The sequence below is a fragment of the Octopus bimaculoides genome, chromosome 9, assembly GCF_046866305.1.
Source record: "Octopus bimaculoides isolate indiv1 chromosome 9, ASM4686630v1, whole genome shotgun sequence".
In the NCBI taxonomy this organism is placed as follows: Eukaryota; Metazoa; Mollusca; class Cephalopoda; order Octopoda; family Octopodidae; genus Octopus; species Octopus bimaculoides.
In genome coordinates, this window is record NC_142936.1 from 68175482 (window position 1) to 68196472 (window position 20991).

The 20991-nt window shown below is 37.6% G+C and overlaps 1 protein-coding gene across 2 annotated transcripts; it reads right to left on the minus strand.

The window, feature by feature from the left end:
• Positions 1–1274: 1274 nt before the first annotated feature.
• Positions 1275–20188, minus strand: LOC106870041 (prohibitin-2). Of its 2 annotated transcripts, none has more exons than XR_016243170.1 (8): positions 19965–20188; positions 12922–13003; positions 12502–12581; positions 10726–10850; positions 7094–7279; positions 6364–6471; positions 3137–3740; positions 1275–3015 (listed from the first exon to the last, which is right to left on the minus strand). XR_016243170.1 is itself a non-coding variant. In XM_014916012.3 (8 exons), the coding sequence occupies exons 1-8, from the start codon at positions 20092–20094 to the stop codon at positions 1441–1443; spliced, it is 891 nt and encodes a 296-aa protein (XP_014771498.1). In that variant the 5' UTR covers positions 20095–20188; the 3' UTR covers positions 1275–1440. The 2 variants fall into 2 exon arrangements, 1 of the variants encoding a protein (XP_014771498.1); XM_014916012.3 differs by having other exon boundaries at positions 1275–1542; positions 3663–3740.
• Between the last annotated feature and the right edge of the window lie 803 nt (positions 20189–20991).

Genomic DNA, 20991 nt, shown 5'->3' on the forward strand with positions numbered 1-20991 from the left:
AAAAACTACCCTCAATGTGATCTAGTCACAAATACTACAGGACATTCTTTCTAACCTAATATGTGTTTGGTGAATATTGCATTGATATTTGGTTGGAAATTGGTATGTGTTTGCCTTAAAATATCAGACTCCTCCAGATTCAATTCACTAGTAATTCAGCACCTTTAATGTTCAAGATCGTTTCAGGTGTTTATCGAATAGTTGAATAGCCACAGAGACTTTGTTGGATCTTGCAATATGAAGGTGCATGGCTCAGTGGTCGGGCTCACAGTCATGAGGTAATGAGTTCGATTCCCGGATTGGGCTGTGTGCTGTGTTCTTAAGCAAGACACTTTATTTTACGTTGCTCCAATTCACTCAGCTGTAGAAATGAGTTGCGACGTAATTGGTACCAAGCTGTATCGGCCTTCACTTTTCTTTGGATAACGTTGATGGAGTGAAGAGAAAAGAGGCTGGCATGCAGGGGTGACTACTGGTCTTCTATAAACAAATTTATCAGGACTTGTGCCTCAGAGAGTAACTTTCTAAGTGCAATCCGATGGTCATTCATAACTGAAGGTGGTCTTTGCGCTTTACCCTTACTGGACCTTGCCATAGAGTGTTTTCTTTTGTTTAAATGGTTGAGACCGGTCATGGGAAAATTGTGACGTTAGGCGTGCAATTAAAATTGACAGAATTTGAGCTTAAAACAGAGGGTTGTAACTAAATTTCAAAAGGTATTTTATCTGATGCTCTAACAATTCTGCCACTCAACTGCCTTATATTGAAGTTGTACATTTACTATAGACATGGTAAACAAAAACAAAAAGGATAGAAAGAGAAAAGAAAAGTGTACTTATATCATCATCATCATCATTTAATGTCCTTTTTCCATGCTGACATGGGTTAGACAGTTTGGCCAGAGTTGGTAAGTCGGAGAGCTGTACTGAGCTCCAGTCATGTTTCAGCTTGATGCCTTACCTAACGCCAACCACTTTACACAGTGTTCTGGTGTCTTTTACATGTCACCAGCACTGGTCACAACTATGAATTCACCTAGCTTCATGTGTCTTCTCAAGCACAGCAGATCACTAGAAGTGTCAGTTGTGATCGCCTTTGTGAGACTCAACAAATGAGGATCATATTTCACCACCTCATTCCAGATTTTCCTGGGTCTACCCATTCCACAGGTTCCCACCACAATTAGAAATCAGCACTCCATCCTCCAAATTAGAGATCAGCACATCTTCCATCAAATTAAGATTTTCAAAATAAAAACACAAAAACAAAATGTATTAAGTAATTATATATTTTGGTTTTATTTACTTTTGTTTACACATATTTTAGAGAATAAAAAAAAATTTCAATTTTTCAAACCTTTCTCACTACTGTAGTGGATTATGTATTCACGTGATTACATCTGGAAATTATTTTTCCAAAAAGGAATAATGGTATGAATTTTTACTTTTTCAGACTGTTGGCAGACTCTCCAAATAAAGGATCCATAATGTTTAACATCAAGGAATTGGAATTCAAGAAAGCCCGATTCTGGGAAGAAGCAATCTGCAAAAAAAGTACAAAATAAAATGCATTGAAACTTGTGATGAAATACACTGTTGAAGATGATACACACACACACCAAGTTAACACTGGTCCAGCAGTCTTATGCTAAAAAATGTTCCAACTGTGATCATCAAATCATTTTGTGTCTTAGAGACTATATTGTAAAAAAAAATCTATTTTTTTAAGGCATACGAGAGATTAACTGCTATTTCTAGCAAGTTGACTACCTGCACATAAACTTCACACATTGGTTGATGAAAACATGATATAAATATCACAAGCAGGAATACTACAGTAGCATGAATCAGACAGGACTCATCCCTCATTGCAGTTGTCATCAAACACACAGCAACAGAGAAAAAAACAACCAGCTTTGTTGCATATGTCACAGTGTCAACAGGATGCATTTTATTGTGCCACCAATACCAGACAGATTGTCCTATTCAATAAGACTAAAGAACAACCTATCTCCTTTTTCAGTTCTTATATTCTGAGTTATTGCCCTCTTAGAGGAAATAGTTGGCTTGTAAAGTTCACCTCTCGATCACAGATGCATATATCATAATCATGTCATCAAGGGTGATTATCATAATCATCACCATTCCACATCAGTTTTTCTTCTCATGTTGACATGGAGTGAATTGGTGTTGTCTCACAACCCCACCAAACCCCCACAGTCCTCCATCTCTCGCAACCCACAAGAATCTTGTCTTGCAAACCCATTACAGCCCCCTCACTTGCCACAGTCTACTTGCCTTGTGGCCTGCCACAGTCCTGTCTCACAACCCACCAGAGTCTGCTGTCTCATAAGCACCATGATTTTTTTATCTCACAACCAGTCATGGCCCTTTATTTTGCTATCCACCATGGTCCTTCATCTTGCAACCCACCATGCCCCTTCATCTCACAACCAGCCATACGCCTTTATCTTGCAACCAGCCATGCTCCTTTGTCTCACTCAACATACACAAGAACAGAGGAAAACAAGATAATTTTGATTTTATATACATCATTTTTGCATTGGTTTTTATAACTGGATGTTCTTCCTATCACCAACCACTTTATATTCCACTTTAAATACCACCAACACTAGAGTGGTCATCATTGGCAACACTAGAACAGTTGTCATTGGCAACACTAGAACAGTTGTCACTGGCAACACTAGAACAGTTGTCACTGGCAACACTAGAACAGTTGTCACTGGCAACACTAGAACAGTTGTCACTGGCAACACTAGCACAGTTGTCACTGGCAACACTAGCACAGTTGTCACTGGCAACACTAGAACAGTTGTCACTGGCAACACTAGAACAGTTGTCACTGGCAACACTAGAACAGTTGTCACTGGCAACACTAGAACAGTTGTCACTGGCAACACTAGAACAGTTGTCACTGGCAACACTAGAACAGTTGTCACTGGCAACACTAGAACAGTTGTCACTGGCAACACTAGAACAGTTGTCACTGGCAACACTAGAACAGTTGTCACTGGCAACACTAGAACAGTTGTCACTGGCAACACTAGAACAGTTGTCACTGGCAACACTAGAACAGTTGTCACTGGCAACACTAGAATAGTTGTCACTGGCAACACCAGAATAGTTGTCACTGGCAACACTAGAATAGTTGTCACTGGCAACACTAGAATAGTTGCCACTGGCGACACTAGAATAGTTGTCATTGGCAACACTAGAACAGTTGTCATTGGCAACACTAGAACAGTTGTCATTGGCAACACTAGAACAGTTGTCATTGGCAACACTAGAACAGTTGTCATTGTCTTCTTTTTAACTTATATCACCTCTGTTGGTTAATTCCAAATACAAACCACTTCAGTGTGGACTGAGTATATTTTTTATCATTCCACTAACACTAAAGATGTTATGCCCAACTACACCGCAAGTGTCTGTTTTACTTTACATTGTCATCATCATTGTCATTTAACGTCCACTTTCCATGCTGGCATGGGTTGGACCTATTGTCCCTATTCAAATACATAGCAAAGCTGAAAAATCATTTGAAAAGTATAATATTCTAAAGTATAATATTCTAAAGAAACTTAGTTGGGAAAAAAAAATATCCAAACAGTTAAGAAAAGACAATAAATCAAAGATACATACAGTTTTAGAAATTGATTGTGCAGCCCGTATCTTCCTCAACTTTAAATATCCAGGGTTTATAGATATAGCATTTCCAAGGTAACAAGGTTAAAGAAAACAATATTTCATATTTTTAAATAATAAATATTTTACTGCGTAAAATATGAGCATAAAACCTGCTTGAAATATAACAGTCCCTGTGAAAAAAATGAATGCCATGTGAAGTCTGAAAACTATTAGGGATCAGTCTTTTAGAGTATAAATGATGAGGTCAGTTTTTGGTCTCCTTTATCTCATTCTTTCAGCTCTTAGTCAGTCCTTTCACATCAATACTACCTTCAGGATTATGATTTTTCTTGCAAGTTGTCATCAAAGAGTAAAGCTATCTTTCTGGATGCAGACAAAAGCCATCTCCTCTACATTTCTCTAAGACTTCAGTGTAAACAATGCTACTAAGCCTTCAGCCCAGTCCAGATCAAAGAACCTTATAATATAGTTACCCATCTTTCAACAACCTCTATCTTTCATCTCCGATTCAGATGATCATCTTCATCTATTGACAAGCTCTTTCTCCTTCCAACCTCTATTTCATCATTTCTGGTTTAACCTAAGACTCAGCCATGTCCTTCTCATATTCTTCCTTCTGTACATAACAATTTCCTCATCCTTACTTCTGACTGTACATACTTGTATGCAGATGATATCCTGCCCTTCACATCTTAATACCATTTTTCACATTGGCACTTTTCAGATTCATTGAAGATACTTCATACTATACAAACATTACCTCCATGAACAGGAAGAAAGTCAGAAAACATCCTCCAAGAATGGTTTCAAATTTTGGTACAGGGCCAGCAGTTTCTGAGAGGAGTGAGGAGTTAACTACATGGACCCCAGTACTTGGTTGGTACTCATTTTATCAACTCCAAAAGGGCAAAAGAAAGTCGACCTTGGCGGAACTTGAACTCAGAACATAAAAGACAGACAATCATTTTGCCAACTCACCACCTTAATTATCCTCCAATAATGACATAACTATTAGTCCCTTTGTCTAAACAATAAAATGAAATCTTCCTACACATGTCAAAGAAAATCCCTACAACAGCAATGCACAACCTGCAACCCACAAGGGCATTTTATGCAGCCCACAAAACCATTTTACAAAAACTTTCTAATTTTAATAACTGAAAATTAACAGTGAACAAGGTACCACAATCACACTGAAAACACACATAATAGTACCTATTTATTAACTTTTATTATTATATTTCCTTTCATGTCTTTGAGTAAATTGCCATATCCATCAAAACACACTCCTTTTTGGTGGAATACATGATATAAACTTGTTAGGCGTTCTAAGCAATTTTAAGATGTTTGTTACCTAAAATTTTCAATAACCTTTTCTATGCTACTGTTTTGTATCTTTCTTGATCATCCAAATTATGATATACCTTGTGGCCTGCCTCGAATAACTGAATTCACAATTTGGCCCTTTGAACAAAAAAGGTTGTGCATACCTGCCCTACAATTTCCTTCTCATGAAGATCACACAACTAAAATCTTCACAAACAACAAGAGCACTAGACCTCATAATTTCTGATGAATTTCATGACAATCAAACACACATACCATACCTAAAACTGAATTTTAAAGGAAACTGCAGCTGCTAAACAATATTTTAGTCTGCATTAGTAAAAAGCAAACGGTTTGACCAATTAATAAATCTTTTCCCAACATACTGCAACCTCTAGAACAGCGCTTCTCAACCATTTTTTACCTGTGGATCCCTTTGATTCCTATTTTACCTTTGGATGGACCCTTCTAGCCATTCAATGTTTTAAAAAATATTTTTATAATTAAATATTATTAGGAATTGTTACAGAAAAAATTAATATATTTTGTGTATTGTAGAAGTATAACTTATTGCAAATAAATTTTAACAAAATTTTACATGGACCCCCAAGGGCCATATGGACCCTGGTTGGGAACCACTGCTCTAGAACAATATTAGTGTACTGTATCAATTTTACAAATTGATGGTAGCACCTGCTCTTCATAATCTAACCCCAATCGTAGGTACATGGCAGGTAAATCACTACAACAGCACCTCTGAACTAGCAAGCTGTATACTTTTTTGTACCTCACCCTCAACATAATTCAACTAATCTTTCCTCTCAGAACTGCAAGCCCTCAACAACTCACACCTCCACACAATTTCCCCTACAGCTATCCACTTCCAGCAGTTCATCTTAAACATCAATATCAACCTCACTAGTTTAGGAAAACCTTAACCCTTTAGTGTTCAGATTATTCTGTCAAATGTAATGCTTATTCATTCCCATTGCTTTGAATTAATCGTGTATTATCTTAAAGCTTTCAGATTTTGATGATGTGACTGGATATTTTTAGAATGAGATAATAGGGTAGATGGCAGAGGTTAAATATGGCCAGTTTAAACATAAAACAGGTAAAATATTTTGGCCGGATATGGCCAATTTAAATGCTAAAGGATTAAAGAACATTGGGTACTGCTGGTCTCACATGAAGTAGGGAACAGAAAAAAAATGGTTAAACTAATAAGTCAACATTATTGTGAAATCATCAGGAGTCAATCATCAATAAAGACCGTATCAATTATCAGTAAATAAGGCAAGGTTTCTTTCTTCAAGATCAATCAGCTGAAATATAGAAAGGAAAACACACAAACAGAATAAAAGGATATCATCTTTGCAGCTTCAGCTTCACCTTCAGCCTGTACGATCTTCTGTTGACGTTCCTGTTTGGCTTTTTCTACAACAAACTGAGCTCGCTGAGCTTCTTGTTGGGCAACCTAAAAAGACCAAAATAAACAGGAGACCATTAGAAACGTCACACAGAGGGGTTAAATTAAACTATGGTACTTCATTGGGATGAGAAGAGATAACAATGGGAGAATACATAGAGGAAATGATAGTGGAAGATGAGGGAAAGCAATAAGAATTACGATGGAAAAGAACAGAGGAAATGACAATGGGAGAGTGGAGAGGTGAGATTAATGACAATGGGAGAGAGGAGAGGTGAGATTGTAGTATAAGCAGTGACTAACGAAATTGTTGTGTGGTGAGAGGTAAACTTTATAACATTTGATTTTTCTAGTGCCACCTCATGAGACAAAAATTTCTTGTTTTAACCCTTTAGTTACCATACCGCTTTCAAACTTCACAGCTTTTGTTTCATTTAATTTTGAAAAATAATGAAGAAATTAATAAAATAACTTGACCAGTTTAAGGTGGAGTTTGGAACATAAATTAGAATGAAATTTTGAAGGTTTTAGTTTAGGTCATATTAAAATGGGAAGTCTGTACCATAAAACCAGTGAGGTGGTCTTAGGCAGGTTGACATTAAAAGGGTTAAAATGTTGGGGAGGGAGGTAGGCAGACAGACAGACAAGAGAAAAACCTTCTGAAGCTAACCTGTTTGGATTCTACAGCAGCTGTGTATTCCCGACCAAAACTCAGCTCTGTAATAGAGACATCATCAAGAATGATGTTAAAATCCTTTGCACGGTTGTGTAGTTCTCGTCGAATAAGCACACTGACCTGTTGTCGCTGAGTTATCAGTTGAGAGGCATTAAATTTGGCAACGACACTTTTCAGAACCTGGAGAGAAAAGAAAAATAAAAGGCTTTTACATATGCTTTCTACTATAGAAATAAGGCCTGAAAGTTAGGGGAAGGGACAGTCGATTACAGCAACCCTGGAGTGTAACTGATACTTAATCTATCGACCCCGAAAGGATGAAAGGTAAAGTCAACCTCAGTGGAATTTGAACCCACAACATAAAGACAGACGAAAAAGGCTTTTACACATAAGTACAAAGGTTGATAATCACAAATAGGCTTAATACATATATTTACATGGAATACAATATACAGAATAAAGAATACAAAGTAAACAAAACAAGTTATGTAAGTCTTATCTTGACAGCTGTTTCAAGGGCACCATGACCTATGCTTTGACCATTCATACATAATAAACACCCATGATGTTATAAGTGTATATAATAACTCAAGTTCTTATGGATCTTTTAGGGGAAGCCAGGTCACCCTCATCAGAAGAGTATGCCTAACTTTCTATGCTAGAGACACACTGGAATATGTAGCCCATCACCACTCCCCTTCTATCTTCAGCTGCTTTGCACACACACACACACACACACACACACACACACACCCCGCCGTTTTTTCCATCTTTTTAAAGTGTATATTAGTTTCCATCTATCTGAACACGACCTCATAGATATCTATACTGTGCTTGCTTTGCATTCTTCAAAACAGTGTGTGTGTGTGTGTGTGTACACACATACATGTACATACCAATACACACTATATACACTTATAAATATATATATATATATATATACATATATATACATATATATACACACACACACATATGTATATCTATAAACATGCATACACCATACACATTGCCATATATACTTTATATGTTTATAAACATACCACACACATTGTATGAAGTATGTGTATGTATGTATATATGTTTAAACGTAATTGTAACTTCAAAAAAGGCTTTAGCAAATGCTCTTTTAAATAACTGGTGCTGCTTCAAAGAAGAGAGAGCGTGGGGGGGGGGAGTTAAAACGTGTGTTGCTAAATTCGCAAGTTTAAACCATTTAGGTGTTATTTAAAATCAGAGCAGGCTAAAGGGAAACAACTCTTTCTAAATCTGTTTGTAAAAAAAAAAAAAAACCTAAAACGACCCTACCTTGCTTAATTTTTCATACAATACTTTCAGGGAGTAAAAAAAAAAACCCCGACTCTTGAAAGCATCTCTACAGTGAATTTGAACATTCTGAGACATGACTTCACTACTCATTCCATTATACAATTAGCATAATCATTCAAGACCATTCATCATCGTTTCAATGTATTTTTGTTGTTGGCAACCCTCACCGTTTACAAGCTAAGTAATATTTCCCTCATAGTTAAGGTAAAATTATCACACAGAACGAAATGCTTACTGGCATTTCGTCCGTCTTAACATTCTAAGTTCAAATTCCGCTGTGACTGACTTTGCCTTTCATTTTTTCGGGGTCAATAAAATAAATACCTGTTGAGCATTGGGGTTGATATAATCAACTTAGTCCTTCCCCCAAAATTGCTGACTTTGTGCTAAAAATTGAAATCAATATTTCTTCATAGTTAAGGTAGAGAATTGGCAAAATCATTAGCATGCCGGATGAAATGCTTAGCTGCATTTCGTCTGTCTTTACGTTCTAGATGTGGAGGCGCAATGGCCCAGTGGTTAGGGCAGCAGACTCGTGGTCATAGGATCGTGGTTTCGATTCCCAGACCGGGCGTTGTAAGTGTTTATTGAGCGAAAACACCTTAAGCTCCACGAGGCTCCGGCAGGGGATGGTGGCGAACCCTGCTGTACTCTTTCACCACAACTTTCTCTCACTCTTACTTCCTGTTTCTGTTGTGCCTGTAATTCAAAGGGTCAGCCTTGTCACACTGTCACACTGAATCTCCCCCGAGAACTACGTTAAGGGTACACGTGTCTGTGGAGTGGTCAGCCACTTGCACGTTAATTTCACAAGCAGGCTGTTCCATTGATCGGATCAACTGGAACTCTCGACGTTGTAAGCGACGGAGTGCCAACAACATTCTAGATTCAAATTTTGTCGAGGGCGAATTTACCAGTTGAGTTGAGCACTTGGGTCAATGTAATCAACTTATTCCTTCCCCCGAAAAATTGCAGGCCTTGTGCCAAAATTTGAAATCAATATTGTCCCCATAGTTAGAGATGGTTTCACAGAAGACAGAAAACAGAAGACACTGCTCTTATAACAGTGACATTCTTTATAACTACTGTAAAGAAACTCCATACAGTGTACCAGTGCAAGCTGTGGACACATGAGGTGAAGCAGTATCACTGGAAGACTAACAGAGAAAGTAGTCTTTATGTGTGGCAGATGTGCAGATACATTAAACACCAGAAATGAGCAGAAAATAGACCCCTCTAAATATCAGGAGGAATCCTTAGAAATAGTAGACAGTTTCCATTACATAGGTGACCAAGTTAGTAGTGGTGGAGACTGTTCCAAAAGCATAGCTGCTAGACTAAGAATAGGCAGGGCAAAGTTCAGAGCTACTACCTCTGTTAGTAACAAAGGGCCTCTCCTTCAGAGTGAAAGGCAGATTGTAGGATGCATGTGTACAAACAGCTATGCTACATGGCAGTGAAACATGGGCTGTGACTACTGAAGATATGCAAAGGCTTGAAGGAAATAAAGCCAGTATGCTCCACTGGATGGGTAATGTCAGTGTGCATATACAGCAGAGTGTAAGTGATTTCAGAGAAAAACTGGGTATACGTAGCATCAGATGTAGTGTACAAGAGAGAAGACTGTGCTGTTATGCTCATGTAATGCATTTGAATGAAGATAGTTGCATCAAGGGGTGCCAATTTCTTATTGTGGAGGGAACATGTAGGAGGAGTAGACCCCAGAAAGACATGGGGTGAACTGATGAGAAAGGATCTCCAAACATTGGGCCTCACAGGGGGGATGACAGGGACTGAGATTCCTGGTGGTTTGGTGTGCTTGAGAAGACAAGTCAAGCTAAGTAAAAGTATGGTTGTCCTTGCGTACCAGCATGTCCCCAGCATCTCTCCCCAGCTGAGCATTCCTAATCTTGTGGTCTTGTGGCTGCTGATGCCATGTAAAAAACACCCATACCGGTACCACAAAAATATACCTATGCCGATCCTGCATAAAAAAACCCAATACACTTTACAAAGTGGTTGACATTAGGAGGAGCATTCAGTTGTAGACTGGAACCTAGGCAGCTCTTCAGCTGGCCAGCTTGTCAAACCATCCAACCCATGCCAGCATGGAAAACAAGTGTTACATAATGACTTCAAACCTTAAATTTTTGAGTAGATCTGAAATAAGCTCATTATATCAAATGAAATTAGATTACTACAGCTTTTACATGACTACTGATTCAACTGACAAAATCCCATCTATAACAAAAAAAATTAACCATGCACCTAATTTAAAACAAATACTCGTTCCTTACCTCGTTACAAATTGATGGTAGCACCCGCTCTTCATAATCTAATCCCAATCGTCGGTACATGGCAGGTAAATGCAAAGCATCTGGCCGAGAGAGAACTCGAAGAGAAATATTAACCATTTGTAAATCTACAAACGAAAAAACATCAATTGATATAATTAGAAAATAAAAGGTAGATTTATTTTATGCTATTTCAAAACAACAGAACTGCAAACTGAAGAATGTTTGCAGTTAGAAAATAGAATATATAAGCATACATGAAATTACAAGAGTTTTTCTTCTTTTTTTTTTTTTCAATCAAAAATATAAACCACATCTCACTCCTGCTAGCAATGTTAAAGATTTCAAAAAGTCTTGAATGTGTGTGTGTGTGTGTGTAATCATCATTTAACGTTCACCTTCCATGCTGTCATGGGTTGGACAGTTTGACATGAGGCGACCAGGTAAAAGACTACACCAGGCTACTGTTATATGGTTATAATTTACCTGTTGCTAATAAGAACCTCATTTTTACACTGGTCACCAGCCTAACTGAATTCTGTGGGCCTTAGGGTTAACCTAGCCAAAACCAAAGTCTTAGTAAGTAGGAAGGCTGTCAAATCACAACCCCCCTCAGGTAGATGGCCCTGCTCAGTCTGTAGAAAAGGCATGGGTAGAAACTCCATACGATGTACCCAGTGTAAGCTATGGACACATAAAAGGTGAAGCAATATCAAATGAAGGTTAACCAGGACAATAGTTTTTGTGTGTGGCAGATGCAATGGGACATTAAACACTGAAGATGTACAGAAAACAGATTCCATCACATGCCAGGGGAAGAAACTAGAAGTAGTTATTAGTTTCTGCTACCTAGGCGACCAAGTCTGCAGAGGGGGTGGTTGCCAAGAGAGTGTAAGAATACTAGGGTAAGAATAGCATGGGCAAAGTTCAGGGAGCTCCTACCTCTGCTGGCAACTAAAGGCCTCTCGCTCTGGGTGAAAGGTAGATTGTATGATGCATGTGTGCAAACTGCCATGCTACACGGCAGTGAAACATGGGCCATGAATGCTGAGGACGTGTAGGCTTGAAAGAAATGAATCTAGTATGATCCACAACAGTGTAAGCGTCCTGAGAGAAAAATTGGGCAGAAGAAGCATCAAATGTGGTGTGCAAGAGAGACGACTGCGCTAGTATGGCTGTGTTACGTATGAATGAAGACAGCTGTGAGGAAGTGCCACTCCCTAACTGTAGAAGGAACCTGTAGAAGAGGTAAACCTAGAAAGACATGGGATGAGGTGGTGAGGGATGACCTTCGAACATTGGGCCTCACAGAGGCAATGAAAGGAGACAGGGACCTTTGGAGACACACTATGATTGAGAAGACCCAGCAACTAAAGTGAGATGGCAGCCACTCACATTCAGCCCTGTTAAAAAATACTCCTGATGTGTCAGGCGATATGATATGCTTGAGAAGACTTGTTGAGTCAAGTAAAACCAATATTGTAGCTGGGGCCGGTGCCCCTTGGCTGGCTCCCATGCCGATGGCATGTAAAAAGCACAAACCGATCATGACCAATGCCAATGCCCACTGACTGGCTCCTGTGCCAGTGGCACTTAAAAAGGACCATCCAAACGTGTTCGTTGCCAGGCCCGCCTTACTGGCTCCAGTACCGATGGCACGTAAAAAGCACCAACCAATCATGACCGACACCAGTACACCTTTACTGGTTCCTGTGCCGGTGGCACATAAAAAGCACCATCCAAACATGCAAAAATATAATAATGTGAAGCTCTTCTTACCTTTACTACCAGTTGGAGAAGACAATTTCCTTGGCCGAGCCCGAATATCATAAATAATAGGGTAATGAAACCATGGAATCCTAGAAATAAATAATTCAAGAGTTCCATCACCAAAAATGTCTTATGAAGAAGGAAACAACTGAAAATGCTTTTTCAATTTATATTTCTCAAAATTAGTAGATTATGTATAAAATATTACAGTTTATAAAGTATTAGCTTATAATATAAAACAAAATTTACAATATTTGCCAGTTTTTAAGAAGCATTTTCTAAAATTTTGGGTGAATAACAAAATTGCTCTGCATTTAATGCAGCTGCATAACAGATGCAAGACCAAGCACCATGGCCTAGAATTATGAAAGCAATTAATTTATGTGCCACAACATAAGCTCAAAAGTGCAAAAACAAATTAATTCTCACCTGAAATGCAGCCCTTCTGCATAAATGTCCTTTTTAATACCGCCAATTCGACTGAAAATAATGGCTCTATGACCACCATCAACTGTCAAAAGACAAAAAAAGAATTAAATTAAATAAAAATACAAGTAAATATCCATAAAGGGAAAAATTAACATGGGTGCAGGTATAAAAGACCCTTTCAGTCATGAAGGACGATGGGATTGCACCTAGAAAGTTACCCTCCAAGGCACAAGTCCAAGCAAGGTTGTTTATGGAAGACCAGCAGTCGCCCATGCATATCAGCCTCCTCTCTCCACGCCACTGATGTTATCCAAGGGAAAAGTAAGGGTCGATACAGCTTGGCACCAGTGACATCGCAACTCGTTTCTACAGCTGAGTGAACTGGAGCAATGTGAAATTAAGTGTCTTGCTCAATAACACAACACACAGCCCAGTCCGGGAATCAAACTCACTACCTGATGATTATAAGCCCAACACTAACCACTGAACCATGCACCTTCAAAAGTATAGTATGTGTATTAAAGGAACATGCATTATAATAATTAGGTTTCAATCTCACAACATAGTACTTTGGGAAAGTGTCTTCTACTACAGTCTCAGGTGAAGCAATACTTTGTGAGCAGAATTAATCATGCATTATGTTGTAGCTTAGAGATTTCAATGGTGTGATTGTATATTTTTAGAATGACATTGTAGGGTAGGTATGAGAGGATAGATCTGATCAGTTTTGACATAAAAAAAAAAGGTAGAATATTTGGATCAGATATGTCCAGATTAAATGCTAAAAGGTTAAAAACTAGTTTTATAGATACTTATTTCAAAATTCCAATTTCATCTATCACACATTCACTTGTTTGTGTAGGCTGAAATATGTAAAACATTAGATAAAAAGTACCTAGCTGTTTAATACTGTGGACGCAATCTGCTCTTTACCTTGTGTGAACCCCTTAAAATCTTATATGGACCACAAGGGGCCATATAAACCCCAGATGAGAACCACTGTTCTAAATGAAATACCTTGCCTTCACTTCAGTTAATCTTGAAAATAATGAAGAATTTAGTAAAATTATTGTCATTATTAACCCTGCCAAAGGACGGCGAGCTGGCAGAATCATTAGCAAGCTGGACTAAATGCTTAGTGGTATTTCACCAGTCGCTACGTTCCAAGTTCAAATTCCACTGAGGTCAACTTTGCCTTTCATCCTTTCAGAGTCAATAAATTAAGTAGCAGTTGCATACTGGGATCGATCTAATCAACTGGGGCCCCTACCCCCAAATTTCAGCTCTTGTGCCTATAGTAGAAAGGATTATTAACATTGCCATGCTATGTCCCCACTCTAGTAGGAATAGGCAGAACATCATCTCAGCTAGATTCCCAGTAAAGCAGTAATGAACAACAGAAGTAGAAAAAGTACATGCAGCTGATTCTATCCATTAGTTTGCCTGCAATTGTTCCTCTTGAGCTGTATATATAACAATTTATTTCTTAACTCAGGACTCCAAGTGGAGAGTAAAGTTAGACACGGGAGCCCAGGTCTGAGAGAGTTTAGCTGGTTCACTAAGGCAGCAAGCTGATAGAACTGTTAGTGCTCTGGACAAGATGCTTAGAGGAATTTCATCTGTCTTTACATTCCAAGTTCAAATTCCGCCAAGGTCAACTTTGCCTTTCATTCTTTCAAGGTTCAATAAAATAAAGTACCAGTTAGCACTAGGGTTGATGAAATCAACTAAACTCCACTACTAAAATGTCAGGTCTTGTGCCTATAATTGAAAGAATTATCTAGCTGGTCTTCAGAACATAAGTTATCATGAAATTTTAATGAAAGCTTTTAATGTAGAACACTTAAAAAAAAACAAGTCGCTATCATAGAACCATGGGTAGTCTCAAGTGGACTGGTATCAAAAGGGTTAATTTATAGCCCTAAAATGCACCCTATAACATAATAGAAGACTAAGAACAGAGCATTTGTTTTCAAACAAATTTTCTCAGCATCAAAGCACCATAAATATGAAAATAAAAGAGATTTCCATTCCATCACTCAAGGAGCTTCCATACACTTGCTTGATGTGTTGGAAATAGCAACTAAATCTCCCTTCAATAACACCTTACCATCTTAAAAGGATACATTGTATAAAGTAGTGTTGGTTATATTGTAAATGAAAATAAGATAGGATGATTGTGGCTGAATCACCTTTGATGAGAAATCTGATCTCTGGACTAATCTGAGTCTAAACAAGAACAACTAACTAGTAATTTTGGAGAAAGTCTAACATTTCCTACCATCATTGTTGAGAATGTGAGAATGAAGGCCAGAATCACAGACTAACTGATTCAGGCTATAAGAAACTAACTAACCATCATACAATGATGACATCTTAAAGTTAAAACTTCAATATTATTGCAATGTTATCGCAGTATGGGAAAAAAAATGTTGAAAGTAACCTGTAACTTGACCCTCTCTAACGACAGTATCAGCCCCTTTTAAAACCAAACTCACAAAGACTGCTTATACTAAACTATTCATATTTCACACTCTATTGAGTTGGTGCCATGAAAATGCACCAATCATAATGTGTAAAGTGATTGGCAAATGATGTATGGGACTGTGAGGTCTCTTTAATTCTGTCTTGCAAAGATATATTCAACCTCCTTAGTGCTGGTGCTATGAGAAGATGCACCTGGCTGACATTGGAAAAGGATTAGCATTAGGAAAGGTAGCCAATTGACAAGTAAAAGAACCAGTCTTTTAGGATCGGTAGCTCTCAATACGAAGTGACTTGGATCATGGTACCCTACCAAACCAATGCCAACATGGAAAAGAGGATGTACTGGGGTGGTGATAATGACAACTCTTCTTGCACTTGATAGAAAGAAGTTATAACACTGGATTATAGTCAATACCAGAACAATATGTGTTCTTTTGTTAGCGTCATGTGGACAATGTGAGACAAAGATCGGATTTGATTGGGAGTCTATTAAATATTTCATAAGCTTAATAACCTTTATGGTTGCCAGAGCTAGACATTAGCTGTAAAACACTTCAGGAACTTGGTGATCCTAGCCTTTGACTACAGATGTAAGTTTTGCTGATGGTCAGTAGATGAATTTTCCATCAGGATTGCACAACTACCATGTTTCTTTCCAATCTTTAACTTGTCACCCCAGACATAAGGCCAGGTGGCTGCTGGGTGCTATGCCTTGCCAAAATGAGTCAGTGTCTGATTTAAGGCTGTTTATTTCTATATTCATCATCAGCCCCAATATTTGAAGATCATTCTGCTACCAGCCACTAAGGGACCCACTAGTTAAATTTTTCTCTTAATTGTGACCATCTTTTCTTTATTCTGGTTTAGAGAAATATCATTAGTGATACACTCCTAAAACATCCCAAATAATCCTGTAAGGACACAAGACGTTATTCTGATTATTTGGCTGGCATAATCAAGTAAGAAAAATCTGAACAGGCTTACGCAGATGTTCACTAGAGACAAAACCTGAAGAAGATTGTTGTACCATGAAATTCTCAATACTACTTTAAGCATGAATATCCTTCTCTTTTAGGGTCCATCTTCCATACTAACATAAGCCAGATGATTTAACAGGATCTATTGAGTCCAAGAACTGCATCATGTTCCCATGTCTGTCTCTTATGGCTGGATGCCCTTCCTAATGCCAACCACTGCAAAATGGTTGCAATGCTTTGTTTGTGGTGCCAGCAAAATCAGGTTGTCATGCAGCTCCTAAGTCTAAGATCCCTTTTAACTAATTTGGGCTACAATAGAGAGGTAAGCAACTCTACACTAGGAGATGAGATGCTGAAGTAAGAGAATAGAATAGAATATGGTTTTGTACTAGAGATGAGCTACATGACTACTTATATAATGGAAGAGGGGATGGGTGTAACTGAGAGGGAGCTTGAAAGAGGGATAAATAAAGCAATAAAATATCCTTTAATATAATTATAAATTAAAGAGCAAATAACCATTGTGAGGGAATATGTGTACTTAAACAAGACATGTAGAAATTTACATGGAGAAGTAACTTTTGTAAGCAATGTAAATTTCATAACCATCTCAGAACTGAATACTTGCATGAATGTAAACAAATATCTGTTTAACCTCTCTGTGGACAGAAAAACTAGCTTCACTTGGTTTCAGTCCTACTGGGGATCTGCTTAAAGACAATGTATCTATGTGTCCATAGAAAGGAACTTTTAGGGCTATTTTTAGCGAAAAAAGTTCTCTGGGCTGTCTTAGTGAAGTCTGATATTTTGGTAAGAATATCATGGCTTAACTAAAAAAGTTAAATAGTGCATTTCAGATCATTGAATATACACTGTTTAAATCATCAATAATTATATGCAGAACTGTCGAGTCATCAATGGTCTTGTAAGATCTGCATATGGAAAGTCTTGTTTGGCAGAACAGTATATGTTGTGACTAGAAACCCACATGCGAGTGGCGGTCCCAGCTACAGTTGAAGACAATGTCTATTAGTCTTGTCTTGATGTTGCATTTTCTTCAAATATATTTTTCTTATCTTTTTAAACCCTTGTCCACTTCTCACACCAACAGAAGCAATCATCGGTAATATCTTCCCACTTTACAACGTTTATGTAAAGAGGCCTCATGTCGCTCTTACAAGCATCTTTAAAACGATGATGGTGGGTGAGGTGGGGGGCATCAATCTGCTCTCTTGACAGAAACCAGTTCACTCACTATATAGGCGTTCTGGGATCCTCCCATCTGACTTGGTGTACATTACGTGGTTAAATGGCCGTGTGAGGAATTTAGTGATGGTATGTGAAGGCAAGCATCAGTAAAAAAGATAGAGTTAGGATGTCTGTGTTGCGAGATAGTTCTGGTATTTCGAGCAAAAATATCAGAACTCCGTTATTTAACCTCCCCAGCACACAAACACAATTAAATAGACGGAAATGATGTATATATTAACTGCCCACTCCTTCTGAACCTGAATCGATTTATTCTACATTGCAAACATTAATTTCCACTAAAATAAAAGTATATGTAAGCTGGTTAACAGACGGAAATACTCGGTTATGCTGATAGGGGTGAAAGGCAAAACTAATCAAAAGTCAGTGTTCATATTCAGTCTATGAATGTGGTTAGGACGTTCAACTTTCAAATGAACCAGTTCTATTAGTAAAAGTTACGAAATCGCTAGCTGTACTGTGCTGAAAACAGTCAAGTTAAAATAATTTAAAAAGAGACGACGTTTTCTTTCGGTTAACAATAAAAAAAAAATGACGAAATTTTCGGTAGAACCCCCATTACCGATTGGGCTACGGCTCGTCACCAAAATACTTGCAAGTAAAACTGTAGTAATAATTTGACGTAATTAATTGAAATAAACACAGGCTCCCAAGAGTGAGAGTTCACTCCACTTCAGCTCTTTACATACGCTTATTTTAATGACCCGCAAAAGAAATGCAAAATTGACCTTGACAAGATTTGAACGCAAAACACGACGTGCAACTTAAACATTGATTTCTAACATTGAGAGATACGGAGCCCACAACACGTGTGGTAGGGAAACAGAAGTGGTCTAGTAATTATTTACTTATTTTACTGACCCCACAAGAAAATAAAAGTAAAGACGACAACAGGAAATTGCGAACGTAAAGTATTTAGTCCGAGGCTAATGCAGTGCCTTTAATTCAAATATGAACATTGGCTTTCCTAAACCGGTGAAACGAAACATATACTTTGCCCGATTGAAAACTATATCGAACTCATGTGTTTAATTCATATATCTAACGCGGTGTGTGTTATTTAAATATATATATATATATATATATATATATATATATATATATATATATATATATAGCGCAGATGCTTGTCATGTGTGATTATGTTTACACTGGTATAAAAACTGATGTTGTGTTATGTCCTTTTCAAGCCCCCATAACCTAGCAACTCGACAAATAAGAGCCAAACTTAAGTAAGTGCTGAGGTCGATCAGATAGCTTAAAATGCTTGAAGGCGTTGCCTCAGCCCAAGTATGCCTGAAGTCCAATGATGAAACTAGTCGTATGTATGTATGTATAGGACTAAACAAATGGAAGTGTAGGTCCCGGTCCGTGCACTGGATGAAACTAACCATTTGCTGCAATTTTTATGGTTCTGGGAACTTTAAAAAATGACATAATATAAAATATAATTACTTTCACTAATCAGTGACATTCTATTATATAAAAAGCAGCGGAGACGGACTATATGCAATCTCCATGGCCTAAAACGTGGGATTCGTAAAAAAAAAATAATAAATAAGGGGGGAAGGTTCAGATTACATATAGTCCATCTGGACCTAAAAAGCAATTATTTTATTGTCACTAATAGGTAAATGTGAAGACTGGCCTCGTAAGGTTAGGTTCGAGGATTATTCATTAGCTCCTAGGTCAGCTCTGGTTCGAGCAGATCTATGATCAAAGATGTTCCAAAAGTGACCAAACCATCAATTTTAGTGATATCTTGGAATATATTATATAACGTGTTCTTGCTTTTCTAAGGATGGGAATATGATTTAAAGATATTTTGACTGGGTTTTTTTCTTTTTCTTTTTTTCAGCCAGTCGAGGCCCACATGTTGGCTCCCTCGTTGACTTGATTCTCAACAATAAATAATTCGGAAGTTAATAATAAAAATATTTCAGTCTATTTTCTTCGGAATATACCATACCAAATTGTTTTATAAACTCATTTTGGAAGGCTATAATAACTACAACCTAATTAGAAAGAAAAATGGGGCGGAAAAAAGGTGATAGGTAAATGACCTTCGGAGGGTTGATTTCTTTACAAGGAGCAGAAATGTGTATATAAATGACAACATTGCAGAAATTGTACCAAATATTATAATGTCGACAGAAGAAAAAAAATCAATTAAATCTTTCTGTTTTAAGAATTTAAACAAAAATAAACATACAGGTTTGTTTTTTTTTGACTTTTTTAAAAGGGTTAAACTTGTTAATTCTAAAGGTTAATTGAAGATGTACGGGAGAAGGAAAGAGAGAGAGAGCATACCGGTATAAATGGACTGGGAAATGCCGTAAGCTAAACCACCAGCCATTGCAAAAAGGCTTAGTCCAGCTGTAAGAGGTTTACTTCCACCTCGAAATCTGTTGAGCATATCTGCTAACTTCTTTGGATCCATTGTGGAATATTCTGTATCCTGAGCTTTATTTCTGTTCTAAACAAATGACTGGTTTAATGGACGAACAACACATGTGCTGGCAAAGGTTTCCTCTAAATATAGGAACGTGTTTAACGAAACGAAATGCACGTGAATGACATTTCTTTTCTCCACAAGAACATTCTAGATGCGGTTTATTATTATAGTTGTTGTTATTGATGCAGTTTTTTAAAATTATATTAAATATAAAGATTGCCTATATTCATGTGTGTGTGTGTGTGTACACATTCATATATGCAATACATATATGTATATGTACAGGGTTGGCCAAAAGTGACCTGACAGTAAATCAAAACAATTTAATTCCGAGGTTTATTTATATTTGACAACTGAAGAAATTTAATAAAAGCATCTAAATATGAAACATCATGAAAATAGTTCAAACTGAAGTCCTTGAGCGAAACATTTTTCCATTTGAGTCAATACAGATTTACAGATAGTATTTTTATAGAATTTTAATTTATTGCCGGTTGACTTTTGGCCAGTGTGTGTGTGTGTGTGTGTTCTTTTATTCTTTTACTTGTTTCAGTCATTTGACTGCGACCATGCTGGAGCACCGCCTTTAAGGATATATAGTCCAAAAAATTGAGCCTGGGACTAATTCTTTGTAAGCCTAGTACTTATTCTATCGATATCTTTTGCCGAACCTCTAAGTTACGGGGATGTAAACACACCAACATCGGTTGTCAAGTTATAGTAGGGGACAAACACAAAGACACACACACACACACAGAGGACGGGCTTCTTTCAGTTTCCGTCGCGTGTGTGTGGTTGTATGGGTGTCTAAGCAGGCAAAATATGTCACACCAATAGGACAAAGGGGGGAAAAAACAGACTCAAATATCTCTTCATCAGCAG